Source organism: Macrobrachium nipponense, chromosome 15 (genome assembly GCF_015104395.2).
Source record: "Macrobrachium nipponense isolate FS-2020 chromosome 15, ASM1510439v2, whole genome shotgun sequence".
In the NCBI taxonomy this organism is placed as follows: domain Eukaryota; kingdom Metazoa; phylum Arthropoda; class Malacostraca; order Decapoda; family Palaemonidae; genus Macrobrachium; species Macrobrachium nipponense.
In genome coordinates this window covers 69,528,688-69,544,772 of record NC_087208.1, presented here as the reverse complement: position 1 = coordinate 69,544,772, position 16,085 = coordinate 69,528,688, and the positions used below count along the sequence as shown (strand labels likewise).

At 35.9% G+C, this 16,085-nt stretch overlaps 1 protein-coding gene across 1 annotated transcript; it reads left to right on the top strand.

Annotated features, from left to right (window-relative positions):
* Nucleotides 1-2,646: 2,646 nt before the first annotated feature.
* On the top strand, nucleotides 2,647-8,091 carry LOC135226891 (U-scoloptoxin(19)-Tl1a-like). The gene is made up of 5 exons (XM_064266581.1): nucleotides 2,647-2,722; nucleotides 3,296-3,366; nucleotides 4,002-4,048; nucleotides 6,489-6,624; nucleotides 7,803-8,091. Exons 2-5 carry the CDS (start codon nucleotides 3,306-3,308, stop codon nucleotides 7,937-7,939), a joined length of 381 nt encoding a protein of 126 aa, XP_064122651.1. The 5' UTR covers nucleotides 2,647-2,722; nucleotides 3,296-3,305; the 3' UTR covers nucleotides 7,940-8,091.
* The last annotated feature ends 7,994 nt before the right edge of the window (nucleotides 8,092-16,085 follow it).

The following is a 16,085-nucleotide window of genomic DNA, read 5'->3' as shown; positions in this document are numbered from 1 at the left end:
GAAAGGTACACATACTTGGGAAAAACAACATTTCAAGCATGAGACGGCAGATATAGTATACAACAGGCAAAAGCTCCAAGAAATAAAAATTAAGTGCAGAGAAACAAATCAAAAGCTTTCGTTGCTGACGCCCCTATATTTCCCGGTGCGTGATCACCCCTGATCTTGTTGTTGCTGGGGTTATTGCCTTATGGATATATTGATTTAATTTTTTCTTTTCTTTTGCGCTTTTGTATTTTGTTTCATAAGTAAGCTGTTTTCTTTTATGTCTTAATACCTTTACTCTATTTTTAATGTTAGTGTCTTCGGGCTTTTGCGTTGTTTCATTAAATTTTTCCCTTTTCACATATTCATTGACTTTTTCATTTTGTTTCTGAGATATTAAGTTTTTCAAATATTACTCTTTTACTTTCTAGATGTCTTTCTATTTTGTTTCGCTAATATTAAATTTTTTACATTTTTCTTTTTCACTTATTCGTTGACTTTTTCATTTTTTTCTAAATTATAAAATTTTTATATTTCCCCTTTTCACTTATTCGTTGATTTTTAATTTTTTCTCAATTACTAAATTCTTACTTTCCCCCTTTTCGCATATTCGTTGATTTTTCATTTTATCTAAATGATTAAATTCTTGCATTTCCCCTTTTACTTATTCATTGATTTTTTTCATTTTTTCTTAATGATTAAATGCTTGCATTTCCCTTTTCACTTATTCGTTGACTTTTTCAATTTGATCCTCAAATATTTAATTTTAACATTTTCCTTTTTCACCTATCAGATTGACTTCTTCATTGTGTTTTTGAAATATTAAATGTTTAAATATTCCATTTTCACTTTTTCGCTTATTCGTTCACTTTTTTTTCTGAAATGTCATTTTCGTTTATTCTTTGACTTTTTCATTTTGTTCCAATATTAAATTTAAAAACTTTCTTTTTTCACTTATTGGATTTTCATTTTACTTCTCAAATATTAAATATTTCCAAATTCTTTATATTATTTTTCAAATATTCAATTTTTAAATTTTCCCTTTTCAATTATTCGTTGACTTTAATTTTGTTCCTCAAATATTCAATTTTTAAATTTTCCCTTTCACATTCTTTAACTTTTTCATTTTCTTTATCAAATATTAAATTTCGGAATTTTCCATTTTCACATATTCATTCCCTTTTTCATTTTGTTTCTTAACTATTACAGTTTTTATTTTTATTTTTCATTTATTCGTTGACTTTCTCATTTCGTTTCTCAAATATTAGGTTTTTTAAATTTCTTTCTCACTTATTCGGTGTCATTTTCATTTTGTTTCTGAAATATTCATTTTCTTTATTTTCCTTTTTCACTTCTTAGTCGACTTTTTCATGATACTCAAATGTTGATTTTTTTTTCTATTTTCCTTCGTATCCCCACAACCCTAGGCACATCATGTGCTCTCATTTGCACTTTTATTCATTTTTTATACTTCTTTAACCAGTTTTGGTTTATGTATACATTTATAGACAAATTCATGTATTCTTGTATTGGTTCTGTTACATATTTAATCATATACTTAAATAATTATTTATTTTTATTTTTCGATTCATCGATAGATTCATCCATTGCCTTTTAAGTTATTTTTAAAAAGTTTTTCTTATTTCTTTTTAAATTTTTTTAAATCTGTAAGTATTGATTAGTTTTATAAAATGTGTTATATACGTAATTTTGTGTAAAACTTTAAATGAGGTTCGATTATGAATATTTCTTCCTGATAAATAATCAGAACTAAGAAGTGAAAATGAAGTCTAGCAAACCATTTTGTTCCTTTTACTCATTTTTTTAATAATTGATTAATTTATTCTTGTTTCTATCCTAACTTTGGTGACACGTAAGTTCGCCCCCCCTCATATGGAGATGACAACCCTTATATCCATAATTACTGATTATTCGTAATTGCAGGATTACCATATACGGGCATATTGATTCTTTCATGTCACTATGTTATATCTTCGGAATGCACTGAGGAAATACACATAGGCTATTATATATATATATATATATATATATATATATATATATATATATATATATATATATATATGTGTGTGTGTGTGTGTGTGTGTATATATATATGTGTATATATATATATATGTATATATATATATATATATATATATATATATATATATATATATATATATGTATATATATATATATATATATATATATATATATATATATATATATATGTAATATATTATATATATATATATATATATATATATATATATATATATGTATGTATGTATAATATATATATATATATATATATATATATATATATATATATATATATATATATGTATATATATATATATATATATATATATATATATATATATATATATATATATATATATATATATATATATATATATATATATATATATATATATATATATATATCTATATATACACCTTTGCTAAGATAACTTCTTTATCACAAGGAAGAGTAAATAACACCAGAAAAAAAATAATAATAAAGACGTAACTCGTAACCTCGTAAGTGGTGGTACCTGGTAGCCTTGAGCCTCCTCGTTGTTCCAAATGGTGTTATCTGGCAATTAATGATCCAGCCCCAGACATACTATAAATTAGCACAACGGTGCTATTTAAGGCCACTTGTTGCATAGCGGAAGCCTAACCGGTGTCAAGTTCTCTCGTCTTGTGTACTTGATTGACAGTAGCGAAGGTGAGTTATTAGGAAAAATTAAGGTCTAAAATGATCTTTGAAGAGAGCGGAAGCATCTGTTACTCATTAAATCGTTGTATATTCTCTTCTTTTTTTTTTTCGTCGTCTCAATGACCTGAAACTAAATTTTCTCTTTTGCATCTAATACTTGACTCTTATATCTAAAACTTGATTCTTATTCGCATCATTATTTTAAGATTCAGAACCTGGCTCGCACAAGTGTACGTTACTATCTCTCTTACCTTGTAATAAAATACCTGTACCCATAATAAATCATAAATCTAGTTTCATGATATTTTCATCATATTTCTTGTTGTAAAAGCCTGTAATCTCTCTCTCTCTCTCTCTCTCTCTCTCTCTCTCTCTCTCTCTCTCTCTGTACTCATCTAAAGTAAATATATTTACTTTTTGTTATTTTCAAATGTTTATATATTAAATAGCACTATCTTTTTCTTTTATTACGTGAAATGAACATTCAAAGAGGTTTTGTCGATTAACTATTGTAACCTTGCGTTTTCTCATCTCTTTTGAAAGACTTCAGTTATAAAATAAACGTATTTTTCCCTGTGACAGATATATAAGAATGGAATTCAAGATGAACATGAAGGTTATCTCCGTTTGTGTCGCATTCTTCGTTATTTTCGGTAAGTCATTTTGTTTTGAATAGCGGTATTGTATATATAGATTTTTTTTTTCCGTTGTATGTCTGACCTGAATGAGGAAATCTCTTCTGTTTTATGCATTTCACGAAAGATTTATCTAGTATCTTTTTAGCAGGGGAGTGTCTGTTATTACTTTTCTTGATCTAAGAGTGTTTTACGACCTCCGCATCCCAGGGCCCACTATGTGGGGTCTTGCTATTTCCTAAAGTTTGAAGTACCCAATTTTGTGTCGATATTTTAGAATACCAGTGTTAATTGTAGATGCGAAGGCATTTCATTCTTTTACCAGCTTGTCTTCATCGTATAAGGGTAACATACTCTGTATTATCCTAGGAATATTAAAACCAATAGTTGTTAATTAATATAATTATTATTTATATTTATCACTTCATTGATTATTATCATCTTTTGGCATCTAGCACAATGGTATTGTTCACTGTTTATCTTGCATGATCAAATTTTCGCAGTTTTATTTTTGACTTGGGTTTATTGTTGTGTGTTTCCTGTATGTAAATCATTGATCATGGAATTTTCTTTACCATTTATGGCCGTAAAGAAATATTACTTTTTATTCAAAGAACCCAGTGCAGTGATTAATCGTAATTTGTCGCTTGCAGAATGCAAGGCAGATCCACTCTTTACTGTCGATCACGGCTCTGAAAGTGTAAGTAGCCCTCGTTCTGGAATTACCTATTTTGTCCATTAAGAAGAAATTATTATTATTATTATTATTGTACTTAGGAAGCAGACCCTCTCTCAAGCATACTTTATTAAAAGTAATGGCTACTTCAGCAGCATTACACTTGTAGAGATTCTTCTCTATTTTGCGAATAGCGGCTTTTTCAGTGCTACTTAAACAGGCTAGTAGAGCGCCTATAGAGGTCATGGTAACAAAAATACAGGTCAAAATAGGTGTATATATTTGAATTTTACAGATAAACTATGATACCATAGTCATCAAAGTCATTAACGATTCTCTCTCTCTCTCTCTCTCTCTCTCTCTTTCTTAAAGCGAGCTTTCGTCTGGAGCTGCCAGACATCCTCGGGCTGGGAAGCTGAGGGTGGACTGATCTTGGTGCGGTGTCCGTCCTCCTTATATCTGTGGTTGACAGCAAGGGGTCTGCCCCATGCTTGTCTCCTATTGGCTGGTGGCGGTGAGTCTTGTTTTCATTGGCTGCCTGAGCCAGGTCTCAGCCATTTCTCCGTCGAGCCGATGGTTGCGTTGCAGCATATCCTGCAGCCGCCTGGACCTCCTAAGCGGCGCTGTAACATTGATGGGCGTTGCGCTACGCTGTGGGACGTCACGGCTACTTTGATTTCCATCGGCTGCAGGAGTACCTCGTTCGGGGGCGTTGTCATCCATAGAGTTGTCATGATCGGTGGTGTCATTGTTAGTGGCAGGTCTTCTCATACTCGTAGGGAGGAGAAATTCTTCCTGCGTCGTATTCAGTGAAGGTTTTATTTGCTGGATGAGGAGCGCCTCCAGCAGGCGCAACCGACGGGCATCAGGGGCCTTCCGATGATCTTCGTGTTCTTTATGATGACATCTCGGGAGATGGCCTCGTGGATGTTTGGTGCGGGCGTGATTCTTTATAGCCCCCTCTTTGGGCGTGGCACGAGAGTCTCTTCGACAGTCGCATGGTAGTCATACCTACGTAGGCGCCGCTGCATTCGCGGACTGGGCATGTATACTGTAAAAAACACTACATGCGTCTGCTTCAGGGGTTCTCGTACCTGTGGAGAGGGGTTATTTTTCATAATAAGATCGCGCGTCCTCCGATTCTGGTAATATATGATTAAGTCGATATTCTTGGGGATCATACATAAAATTAATTTCTGATAATGTATCCCCGACTGACGACACCAAGAATATCGACTTAATCATAAAAAAAAAATATTACCAGAATCGGAGGACGCGCGATCTTATTATGAAAAATAACCCCTCTCCACAGGTACGAGAACCCCTGAAGCAGACGCATGTAGTGTACCAGTATACATGCCCAGTCCGCGAATGCAGCGGCGCCTACGTAGGTATGACTACCATGCGACTGTCGAAGAGACTCTCGTGCCACGCCCAAGAGGGGGGCTATAAAGAATCACGCCCGCACCAAACATCACGAGGCCATCTCCCGAGATGTCATCATAAAGAACACGAAGATCATCGGGAAGGCCCCTGATGCCCGTCGGTTGCGCCTGCTGGAGGCGCTCCTCATCCAGCAAATAAAACCTTCACTGAATACGACGCAGGAAGAATTTCTCCCTCCTACGAGTATGAGAAGACCTGCCACTAACAATGACACCACCGATCATGACAACTCTATGGATGACAACGCCCCCGAACGAGGTACTCCTGCAGCCGATGGAAATCAAAGTAGCCGTGACGTCCCACAGCGTAGCGCAACGCCCATCAATGTTACAGCGCCGCTTAGGAGGTCCAGGCGGCTGCAGGATATGCTGCAACGCAACCATCGGCTCGAGGAAAGTGGCTTGAGACCTGGCTCAGGCAGCCAATGAAAACAAGACTCACCGCCACCAGCCAATAGGAGACAAGCATGGGGCAGACCCCTTGCTGTCAACCACAGATATAAGGAGGACGGACACCGCACCAAGATCAGTCCACCCTCAGCTTCCCAGCCCGAGGATGTCTGGCAGCTCCAGACGAAAGCTCGCTTTAAGAAAGAGAGAGAGAGAGAGAGAGAGAGAATCGTTAATGACTTTGATGACTATGGTATCATAGTTTATCTGTAAAATTCAAATATATACACCTATTTTGACCCTGTATTTTACCATGACCTCTATAGGCGCTCTACTAGCCTGTTTAAGTAGCACTGAAAAAGCCGCTATTCGCAAAATAGAGAAGAATCTCTACAAGTGTAATGCTGCTGAAGTAGCCATTACTTTTAATAAAGTATATTATTATTATTATTATTATTATTATTATTATTATTATTATTATTATATTAGCTGTTAGTATTCTTTTTGTTAATACTCATAATTATATTTGCGTAAACATTACGTTTAAACTCCAAAGAGTCACAAATGTTCAAAAGTTCACAGACTAGCTGCTCAGGGGCCTTAGAGTAACCGCCCTTCTTTTTCATCAGTTCACCCCTGAAGAACCCTGCTCCAGCCAGGGGGGAATGTGCGCCCTGGAGGACTTCTGCCCCGAGGAGGACAGGTTCCCCGAGAAGGGCCTCTGCCCCACACAACAGGGCCAGGGAGCAGAATGTTGCAGGAGAAGTGAGGAATTATGTTGTCTGTAGCGAAGCTTGGAATACACGTAGACATTTTTGTTATTGCGGAATCTTGCACCCATCCACTTTTTCATTGCTGTATTTTTACTATTTGTAACTATCTCTCTCTCTCTCTCTCTCTCTCTCTCTCTCTCTCAATATATATATATATATATATATATATATATATATATATATATATAGATATATATAGTATATATATAAAGAGGTATATATATATTTAATATATAATATATATATATATATATATATATATATACTATTTATTTATATATATGTATATATATGTATATATATATATATATATATATGTATATATATATATATATATATATATATATATATATATATATATTATATATATATTATATATATATATATATATATATATACACATACACACACACGTGCTTGTTACCGTCACATAGGTATTTGGCAAAAAGTTATTATAAATACAAAATATATGCATATACACACATCGTTTATGTATATATATGTGTGTGTATTTGGGTAGGCATTTGTCTGAGAGAGAAAAAACATGCAAGAATCAAGAATAATGAGTAATATTACATGCATTAAACCAATCAAACAAATCACAGTAGTTCCATTAGCAGGAAGAGTGCAATAAAAAAAAATCTGACTGTTTTTAAAAGACTTTCTAAACGTTCAGATTTCCTTGCTACGTGCACCCACAACAACTTGAACATTCATTGACGATAAAAAAGTGAAATTCAGTTAACCCCCCCCCCCCCCCAAAAAAAAGCAGGAGGAAGAATGATAAATTGTAAATACAATATATGACCAGTGAATGTCCCTATTCACAGAATTATTCTCCCATTATAATACACACTTTATTATCCATTTTTCTTTGAATTTAAAACTCGACCGTGGAAATAAGCTTAAATGGCATCTCAAAGCCACCTGGAATGCACACTCACTCATCTGCTGAATTCTGTTGACATACAGTTGCATAATCCGTAGAAATATTGAGATATTCATGAAGATATTTTGTCTATACTGCCAACCGAAGTAAATATTCTCTTACGTTAACGGCTCAAAGTGAATTATTTCTTAGCAAGCACTAATTCCCGTGATATATCACTCTATCGCAATTTATGACACCCCATTGTATGAGTTCGTTCCTCCCTTCTTTCGTCCACGCAGTTCCCCAGAACGTCCGCGACTGTAAGAAGCGTGGAGGCTTCTGCATCGTGGAGGCTGACTGCAAGGCCAACGCTCAGGAGGCCTTCTTCGGTGTCTGCCCCGATCTCGATCACGTCTGCTGCATGCTGGGCGTATAACGCAAAGGAGTGAGTGAGTGCTTCGTTGACTAAAATGATGTTGACGCAGATCAAGAAGGGGATTCACGAGCAAAATGTTTTTGTATGCTTTTTTTTTTATTTATCTACCTAACAGATGCTGTCAAAATGAGAATAAATTTCTGCTTAACCTGCTTGTTGGTATTTGTTATGATTCCTGCCAACCACAGTTCCAGTCCTGGCACGGATAGTGATCACTTTTAAGGAGCCCACAAATTCAGAGTCGTGGTTTTTAGTCGTAAATTTAGCCACAAACTCTGTGAAATCGAGGGTTGAGTCATTGCATGAGGTGTCTGCACTGATAGTGTCTAAAGAATATATTGATTTTTGGTTTTCCGTTCGTCAGCAGAATTGTCAAGACACCGCTTACTGCCTACATGGTATCAGGTCGAATCTGTTCAAGACTGAAAACTTGTTTTTGTTACGAATCATGAGAAAGATATATTTAGAGGATTATAATTTAGGACATCAACGCCTTACGTTAAAGAAAAGGAAAGTGGTAAAAGTTAAAAGATCGAGTGGATTTATCAAAAGAGTAATAGGAGGAAAATCCGAGGAATATTAAACTTGTGTGCAAGTTGCTGGAGGAGTATGCGACTGGAGAGATAACCTGCAGGTTTTCAGTTCATTGCAGCAATGATTTTGCTTTCATAAAACCATTTGATATTCATATCCACATTATATTCAATGTTCGTTATCATGTATGCATCATTGTAAAAAAGATTGTTGATTTCTTTATCTGTGGCAGATTTCCGCTCACATTGGCCTCCTAAATTCTGTTGCAATCATCTGAATTTACTTGTTGTGTGTGGTGTATGTATGACACATATTTCTATTTTGCATTTTGTATATTTCGGAAGGAGACCCTCTCGTAGAACGAGTTTTGCTAAAATGATTGCTGCTTCAGCACTATTAATCTTGTAGTGAGTCTTCTCTATTTTTCTAATGACAGCTTTCTCTCTGTTGCTTAGACTGACGAGCAACGCACCAAAGGGCATGGTAAAATTCGGTTAAGTCATTTTGGTGTTTATTATTGCTTATCAATTCTCTCTCTCTCTCTCTCTCTCTCTCTCTCTCTCTCTCTCTCTCTCTCTCTCATCCAACTTCTAACGTTTCGTTTCGTCCATATCTACTGGACATTTTCCAGCGACGACTGCTGAGGACTGAATTCTAGTGGCGAGCCCTTCTCTTTATATCATGTTTGTTAGTCAACTTCCCAGGAACCATGAAAAATCAACCTGCCTCAGGGGTTCTCCAGACCGTACTTGAGAGCCCGCAACAACAGGATATAAGGAGAAGGACTCGCCATTGGAATACTACGGGCTGCTCGGTGAACAAGAGCCCGTGCTGACACAAGGTCAGCTTAATCAAAAACACAACCACTGGAATTCAGTCCCTCAGCAATCAAAGCTGGAAAATGTCCTGTAGATCTGGACGAAACGTCACGTTGGAGAGAGAGAGAGAGAGAGAGAGAGAGAGAAGAGAATGAATTGTATAACAATAATACACACCAAAGTGACTCAACCGAATTTTACCATGCCCTTTGGTGCATTGCTCGCCAGTCTAAGCAACAGAGAGAAAGCTGTCATAAAAAAAAAATAGTGAAGAAAGCATCGTCTTTGTTCGTCCTAGGTAGCATCCTTGTCCTATAGTCTAGTCCAAAGTAGGCTACAACCTTAAAAAAAATTGCAAGAAAATTGTTTTATGGTGTTGATTTATTCTTTTATGTGTGGACATTAATGCAACAAAGCAAAAGTTTACCAAAATTGGGATACCGGAAATGGGTCAAAATGGTGTCATACAAATATGACGAATAATGCTTCATATCTCCATATTTCACATTTCCCCTTCATCATCTGATACTGAATCATGATGCATGGTGTAACAATGGCCATTTTGGCATTGACCACATGCACGAGAACAGTCTAGCCCATTCTTTTGGCAAGTACAATGGTGTGTTACAAACTCCAGAACAGCTACAACAAATCATTTTCAGGAGTGTTTATGGTGCAGATGCAGTGTCCAGTCATCACTGGTGCTAGTTTGTTGGTTTGTAGGCTCCATCCCGATTTAGCGACGTCCATATCATCACCCTTGCCCATCCATTGCATGACCTGGAGATAACTTCTCAGAGAATGATACTATTGGAGGCAGTCATTCAGGTGTCACAAAGCTTTTTACTGGACTCACTTTTTTGCATAGACAGTTATATCTGACAGCAGATAGGTTGTCCCCAGGTTTGCCATTGAACAGAAACACCATGAGTGCACACCCAGAATCTACAATAACATCCATGTCTAGTCCAGGTGTACTAAAGATCTTTGCACATATTTGCAGGATTGGATCATCTTTAATCAGCTTTTGCAGAGCAAACTGCTTTCCAATTCCAAATATCCTAGAAGTGGTGTCGCATCCTGTAAACGCATGCAAAAACAGCAAACTTTGACAGATCTCATTACCAAGAACTTGCTTTATGACCTGTCATACACTACAGTAGGACTCCCTTTATCTGACCTGAAGTAGAGCTTTTTACCATCACTGGGAGATGCGTAATGAAGCAGTAGCACTAACAAATCTGTGTCCTCGCCTATAAGCATGGTAGTTTTTTCACATGACATTGATACTGCTGTCCTCACAATGTCCAAGTCAGCATCTCCCATAGCATGTATCGCATGACATCCTCTGATTTTTATGCAATCGGCAATCATATGGATCAGTGTCTGTTTGTTCTCGTTATTGGAAGGGACATCCTCCATCTTTCCAGTGAATTTTGTTGTTTTGGTGATATTCACCTTATGACCGTCACGATTTTGTCTTCATTGCTGATATGTACTGTCCTTTGAACCTGGACCACCACTGTAACCATCGAAGATTACCGTAGCCCTGCCATAGTGTTTCACTGTGAATGCTGTATAGTCGTTGGTAATGGAGGTGTAGGTCCTTCCATCAGACCACTTCAACCAACGAAGAAGGGAACCTCCATGGTGCTGCTTCAGGAGCAAGTCTCCAGGGTTGCTTCATCCGAAAGGGCTGTGACATGGGCTTTAAGAGCCTGCATCAGTTGTGGTTTGTCTGCCTTCTGTAAGACATGTTTTGCTTCAAAGAGTGCTTGAGGATAAGGCAAGAGTTCGTAATTCATAATCTCATCAAGTGAAAGCTCTGCAGTTTGAGACAGAACAAGAAACCTTTGGAACAACAAAGCTGAGTCTACTGCTCTGTCTTCGGCAATTCTGATTTTTGACGCTGATGCCAAAGTCTTTGCCTTAATATTCCTTCTGTATGAAAAGGAAAACACTGACTGTCCTTCCATCTTTGCTAGTATTTCCTTGCCTATAGTAAACTGGTCATGGATGTTCACATCCTCATTTGCGTTTACACTTGTTATAATATTGTGCGGCGATGCTTCATTAGCAAAAGGAGAAAATGCTTGTAATTTGCATGCAATTTTCTCCAGGTCTTCATGATCTCTTTTCACCCTTGACCCTGTAGCCTCCTTATGTTGCTCACTTGTGAGAAAGCCCTGGCCTATAAAAATCTGCATTGCCTCACTGTACGTTGAAGACACTGGGATAGACATAGTCCACAGGATCTCATAAGAGTTTGCTCGATTACCAGGTCACATCCAAGTCCAGCCCAGTACTGATCAGTACGCCTGATGACATGCAAGCCATTCATGAACCTATGGAAGACGGATGGGTGGTCCTCTTCTAGTTTGTTTATGGATTGGAGTAAAGGTAGGCTGATTTTAAGTAGTTTTTTGCATGTCCAGCTGTGGCAAATATGGGCAAACAGTCAGTGATGGCGCGGAGGTGCATAACCCAGGATCCTGTGCGATCAGCCTTGATAAAATCCCCTGACAATGCCTAACATTTGTTGGTAACTGAGTAGTAGTAGTTAGACAAACAGATGAGATGAGCAAATCCATTGTTGTGTCTTTTGTCAGTGTTTGGATATAAAGCTCTTCAGTTTCGTTCACAAGTTTTGCGAAATCAGGGTCGTCACAAAAGATCCGGTCTACAACCTGTTGTGCGAGACACAGGTCAAGGAGCAGATGACCACGGAGAGCACACTGAACTGCTTTTTCTGACCAGATGTGCTGCACTGCATTCTCGCCATAGATGGTTCCTAGGATTTCGTTTATTTCACTGCAGCCCATCAGCGTTCCTATCCCACCCAGAAGATTCATTAGTGTGGAAGCATCCCAACAGCAATACCACATCTGGAACCGGACTGTCTCCAGGCACCTCATGTATGATTTGGGACGCTTTCCAATACAGTGGCTGATCAAGTGTCACAAATGCTGGGGACTTGTGATCATGTGCAATTTTGCAAAGTACTGCAGGGTAGAGAAGATGCACGAATTGTCCCCAGAATACATGTTAATGATTGGAAGAAATGAATGTTAGTAACATCTCAAAGCTGGAGTGGCTGAATGAAAGCAATTAAATGAGTGCATGTACCACACAAATTTGATCTCATTGCAGGATGACATCACAACATTATGACTGCACCTATAAACTTCTTATAAACCTTGAATAATGGGGTAAACATTATTTATACATTGTTAAGTCACTTATTGTTAAGTACGGAAGAGCTAACTGCCTTCCTAACCTGAATATTAGGTATTTCTAGTGGCAGACGCCATTTTGACCCATTTTTGGTATCCCAATTTTGGTAAACTTTTTTTATATGGTTATTTACACATGAAACGACAAATTAATGTAATAAAACAATTTCTTGCAATTTTTTTTTGGGGTGATGGGGGTTCAGGTCATATTTTGAGTGGACTACTAGCTGGTGAAATTCGCCAGACAACTCTTGGTTTCGGGATTAAAATTTCTTGATCGGCAGAAGCAGAGTCGAAGTATATTGGGTCTGCTCACGGGCAGCGGTACTAAAACCTAACTCGGCGCCCGCCCCCCACCCCCCCCCCCCCCCCCCCCCCCCCTTGTGAAACGTCATCAGTTACAAAAAGGGCCTATCTTTATGAAACTACTTTACGATAAAACAAATTTTTTTAATAACTATTTTTACGATGAGATTTTCTATAAATTTTCATCTTATTACATGTTTGCCGTATACTACGTTAAAGTACAAAGAATGCCCTTTCAAATGAGAAATAACACATTACAATTACGATTACTTTTTAAACTCACAACCGTGCACAGAAAATACATTACTACGCACGCGAAAATGTGCATTACTTCATCCGTCACCTACATACATTCACGTTTTCGTAGCGTATCTAAGGGATGATGATAGAAAGAAACCGAAAAATAGATTAGAAGCTGATAAAATTTACTATATCTTGTATAAATAAATTGATTGGTGTTCTCTGATATTTTCGAGGAATTCTAGGTCAAAGACGGACCATAGATTTTTAAATTTTACGTAACTATATTTACCACATTTTTCTCACATAAATTTTCATCTTATTATATTATGCCATATAGCGCGTAAAAGGTCAAAGAATGCCCTTTCAACTGGTATATGACACATTACAATTACAATTATTTTCAAACCCCGATAAGCGCGCTTAGAAAAAATTATCGGCGCACGCAAAAATTTAAAAAATTCTAAGCGTTCGTGGCAGAGCTGAAATCTAACCCCGTCCCTTGTGAAACGTCCTCAGTTACATCCGGCCAACTGCCAGCAGATGAAACAAAAATTTGCTGGAAATGTTTTGTTCTGTATCATCGTCCTCATCATTTATTCCTTTGATACCTTATATCGCTATATGATGTAATTCTTATACTTTAATATTGTTTTCATTTTTGTGGTCAAGTCGTGCAATTGAAACTGCCATTTTTTACACTGCCTGTATCCACATTTTCTATGTATTAATTGCATAACAATTAGTATTCAAAATAAGATTTAGAAAATATAATCAATCTTTCATTCTAACCTTTAGCATAAATAAAAAAAATGAAATTGCTTTTCAAGTGAGATAGAAACAGTGACGAACTAAAAATAAATTTCTTAACAGTTATTTTTATAATCTTGATAATATTATACCCGACCCGAGAGAGAGAGAGAGAGAGAGGGGGAGAGAGAGAGAGGAGAGAGAGAGACCAAGTTGTCATGTTATAAAAAAGAACTTGTAAGAGAATACAGCAAACCAGTATATAGGTAAGCAAATAAATAAGTAAAGAATAAACATATGAAGAAAGCTGGAGTAGCTATGTGTGTTGGAACTGGTCTATTTTATGTGAAATAAAACAAGGCTTGGTGACTAAATGAGATAATGGGTATTAAAAAACATCAAGTATGTGACCTCTTTACAGATTTTATCAAGATTTTATAAAAAACACCATGTGGTATGGGTTAAATGTATAAAACTAAAGGTTTCTTTAAGTAATTCAATGAATAAGCGAGGGACGAGTTTACGCTTGTGAAGTCACAGTATTAGCTCCGCCCCCCTCTATCGAGTTTGCTCAGACCCGATATACTTTGACTCTGGGCAGAAGAAGCAACGTGCTTCCAGAGATGCGTCCTCTCCGTAACCCATACAAATCTCCTTTAATATCTAATTCGCTCTACCTCGGAATTGGCCGACTCGATAACGTCACTAGGCCGTCCTGATTTCGTTCCTGTCCACTGGACGGTGGTTCTCGATCCCATGAGGAAAGAAAATTATTATCAACTAAAAAATTCCCCTTCAGTACATTTATGAAAATATATCAATTCCGAGGTAGAGCGAATTAGATATTAAAGGACATTTGTAACTCGAATGATCTATATGAATTTCGGTGATGTGATAACTATTCATTACAAGCTACGTGGGTCAAACGTTCGAATTGGCTAACATGTAGAGGGGGTTTCATATCGATTCTAATTACAAAAACACTGAGTTCAACAGGAATTTGTAAGGGCAAGAATCGATATAAACTTATAACCTCTCTGTTGCCCGACTCAATAACGTCAGTAGGCCGTCTTGATTTCGTTCCCGTCCACTGGATGGTGGTTCGTCCCATCCCATGAGGGGAGGAAATTATTATCAACTAAAAATTCCCCTCAGTACATATATGAAAATATATCAATTCCGAGGTAGAGCGAATTAGATATTAAAGGACATTTGTAGCTCGAATGAACCTATATGAATCACGGTGATGTGATAACTATTCATATATATATATATATTATATATATATATATATATATATATATATATATATATTATATATATATATATATATATATATATATATATATATATATATATATATATATATATATATATATATATATATATATATATATATATATTATATAATATTATATATATATATATATATATATATATATATATATATATATATATATATATATATATATAGATATATATATATATATATATATAATATATATATATATATGTATATATACATATATATATTATATATATATATATATACTAATATATATATATATATATATTATATATTAATATATAATATCTATAGTTATATAAAAATAATAGTTATATTATTATATATATTATATTATAATATATATATATATATATATATCTAAAGATTTATAGTATTATTTATGAAATTCAAGAAAGCAATGTATTCATTAAATGTGAGTAAATAAATAAATTTTCTCAATTAATTTAGAACTTTATTTTTAAAAAAATTATTTACATAAATCCTATAGACAAGCGGGAGATCTCTGCGATCACCGTGTAGCGAAGGTGTGAGTAAGAGGCAGCTTCTACAAACTTACCGATTTATTCTTGTGAGCGGAGATGTATCGGCTCTCATAGGTGAACAGAAACAGATTAAACACAATGTACATATGAATTGATACACAATACAGGACTGAAGTCAAGGTGCATATGACTGGAAGGGTGCCATTGCAATAAGTATGATGATGACGATACATTTATATGACAATAATGATAAAGGAGATATATGTATAAAAGATGCATGACGTATGCTGTGTTTCTTGTGTCCACACATTGGTACGCAGAGTTGGAATTGTGAGATTAACTGGTCAGTTCGATAACGGTGTGTTGGGTCTTCGTGGTGACCCTACAAGAGCATTAAATTGGTTTATTGTGTCTTGAAAGCTACTTTATTCACCACTCTAAAAGAGGTAAATCTCTGCCAGAAGCAATCCATAC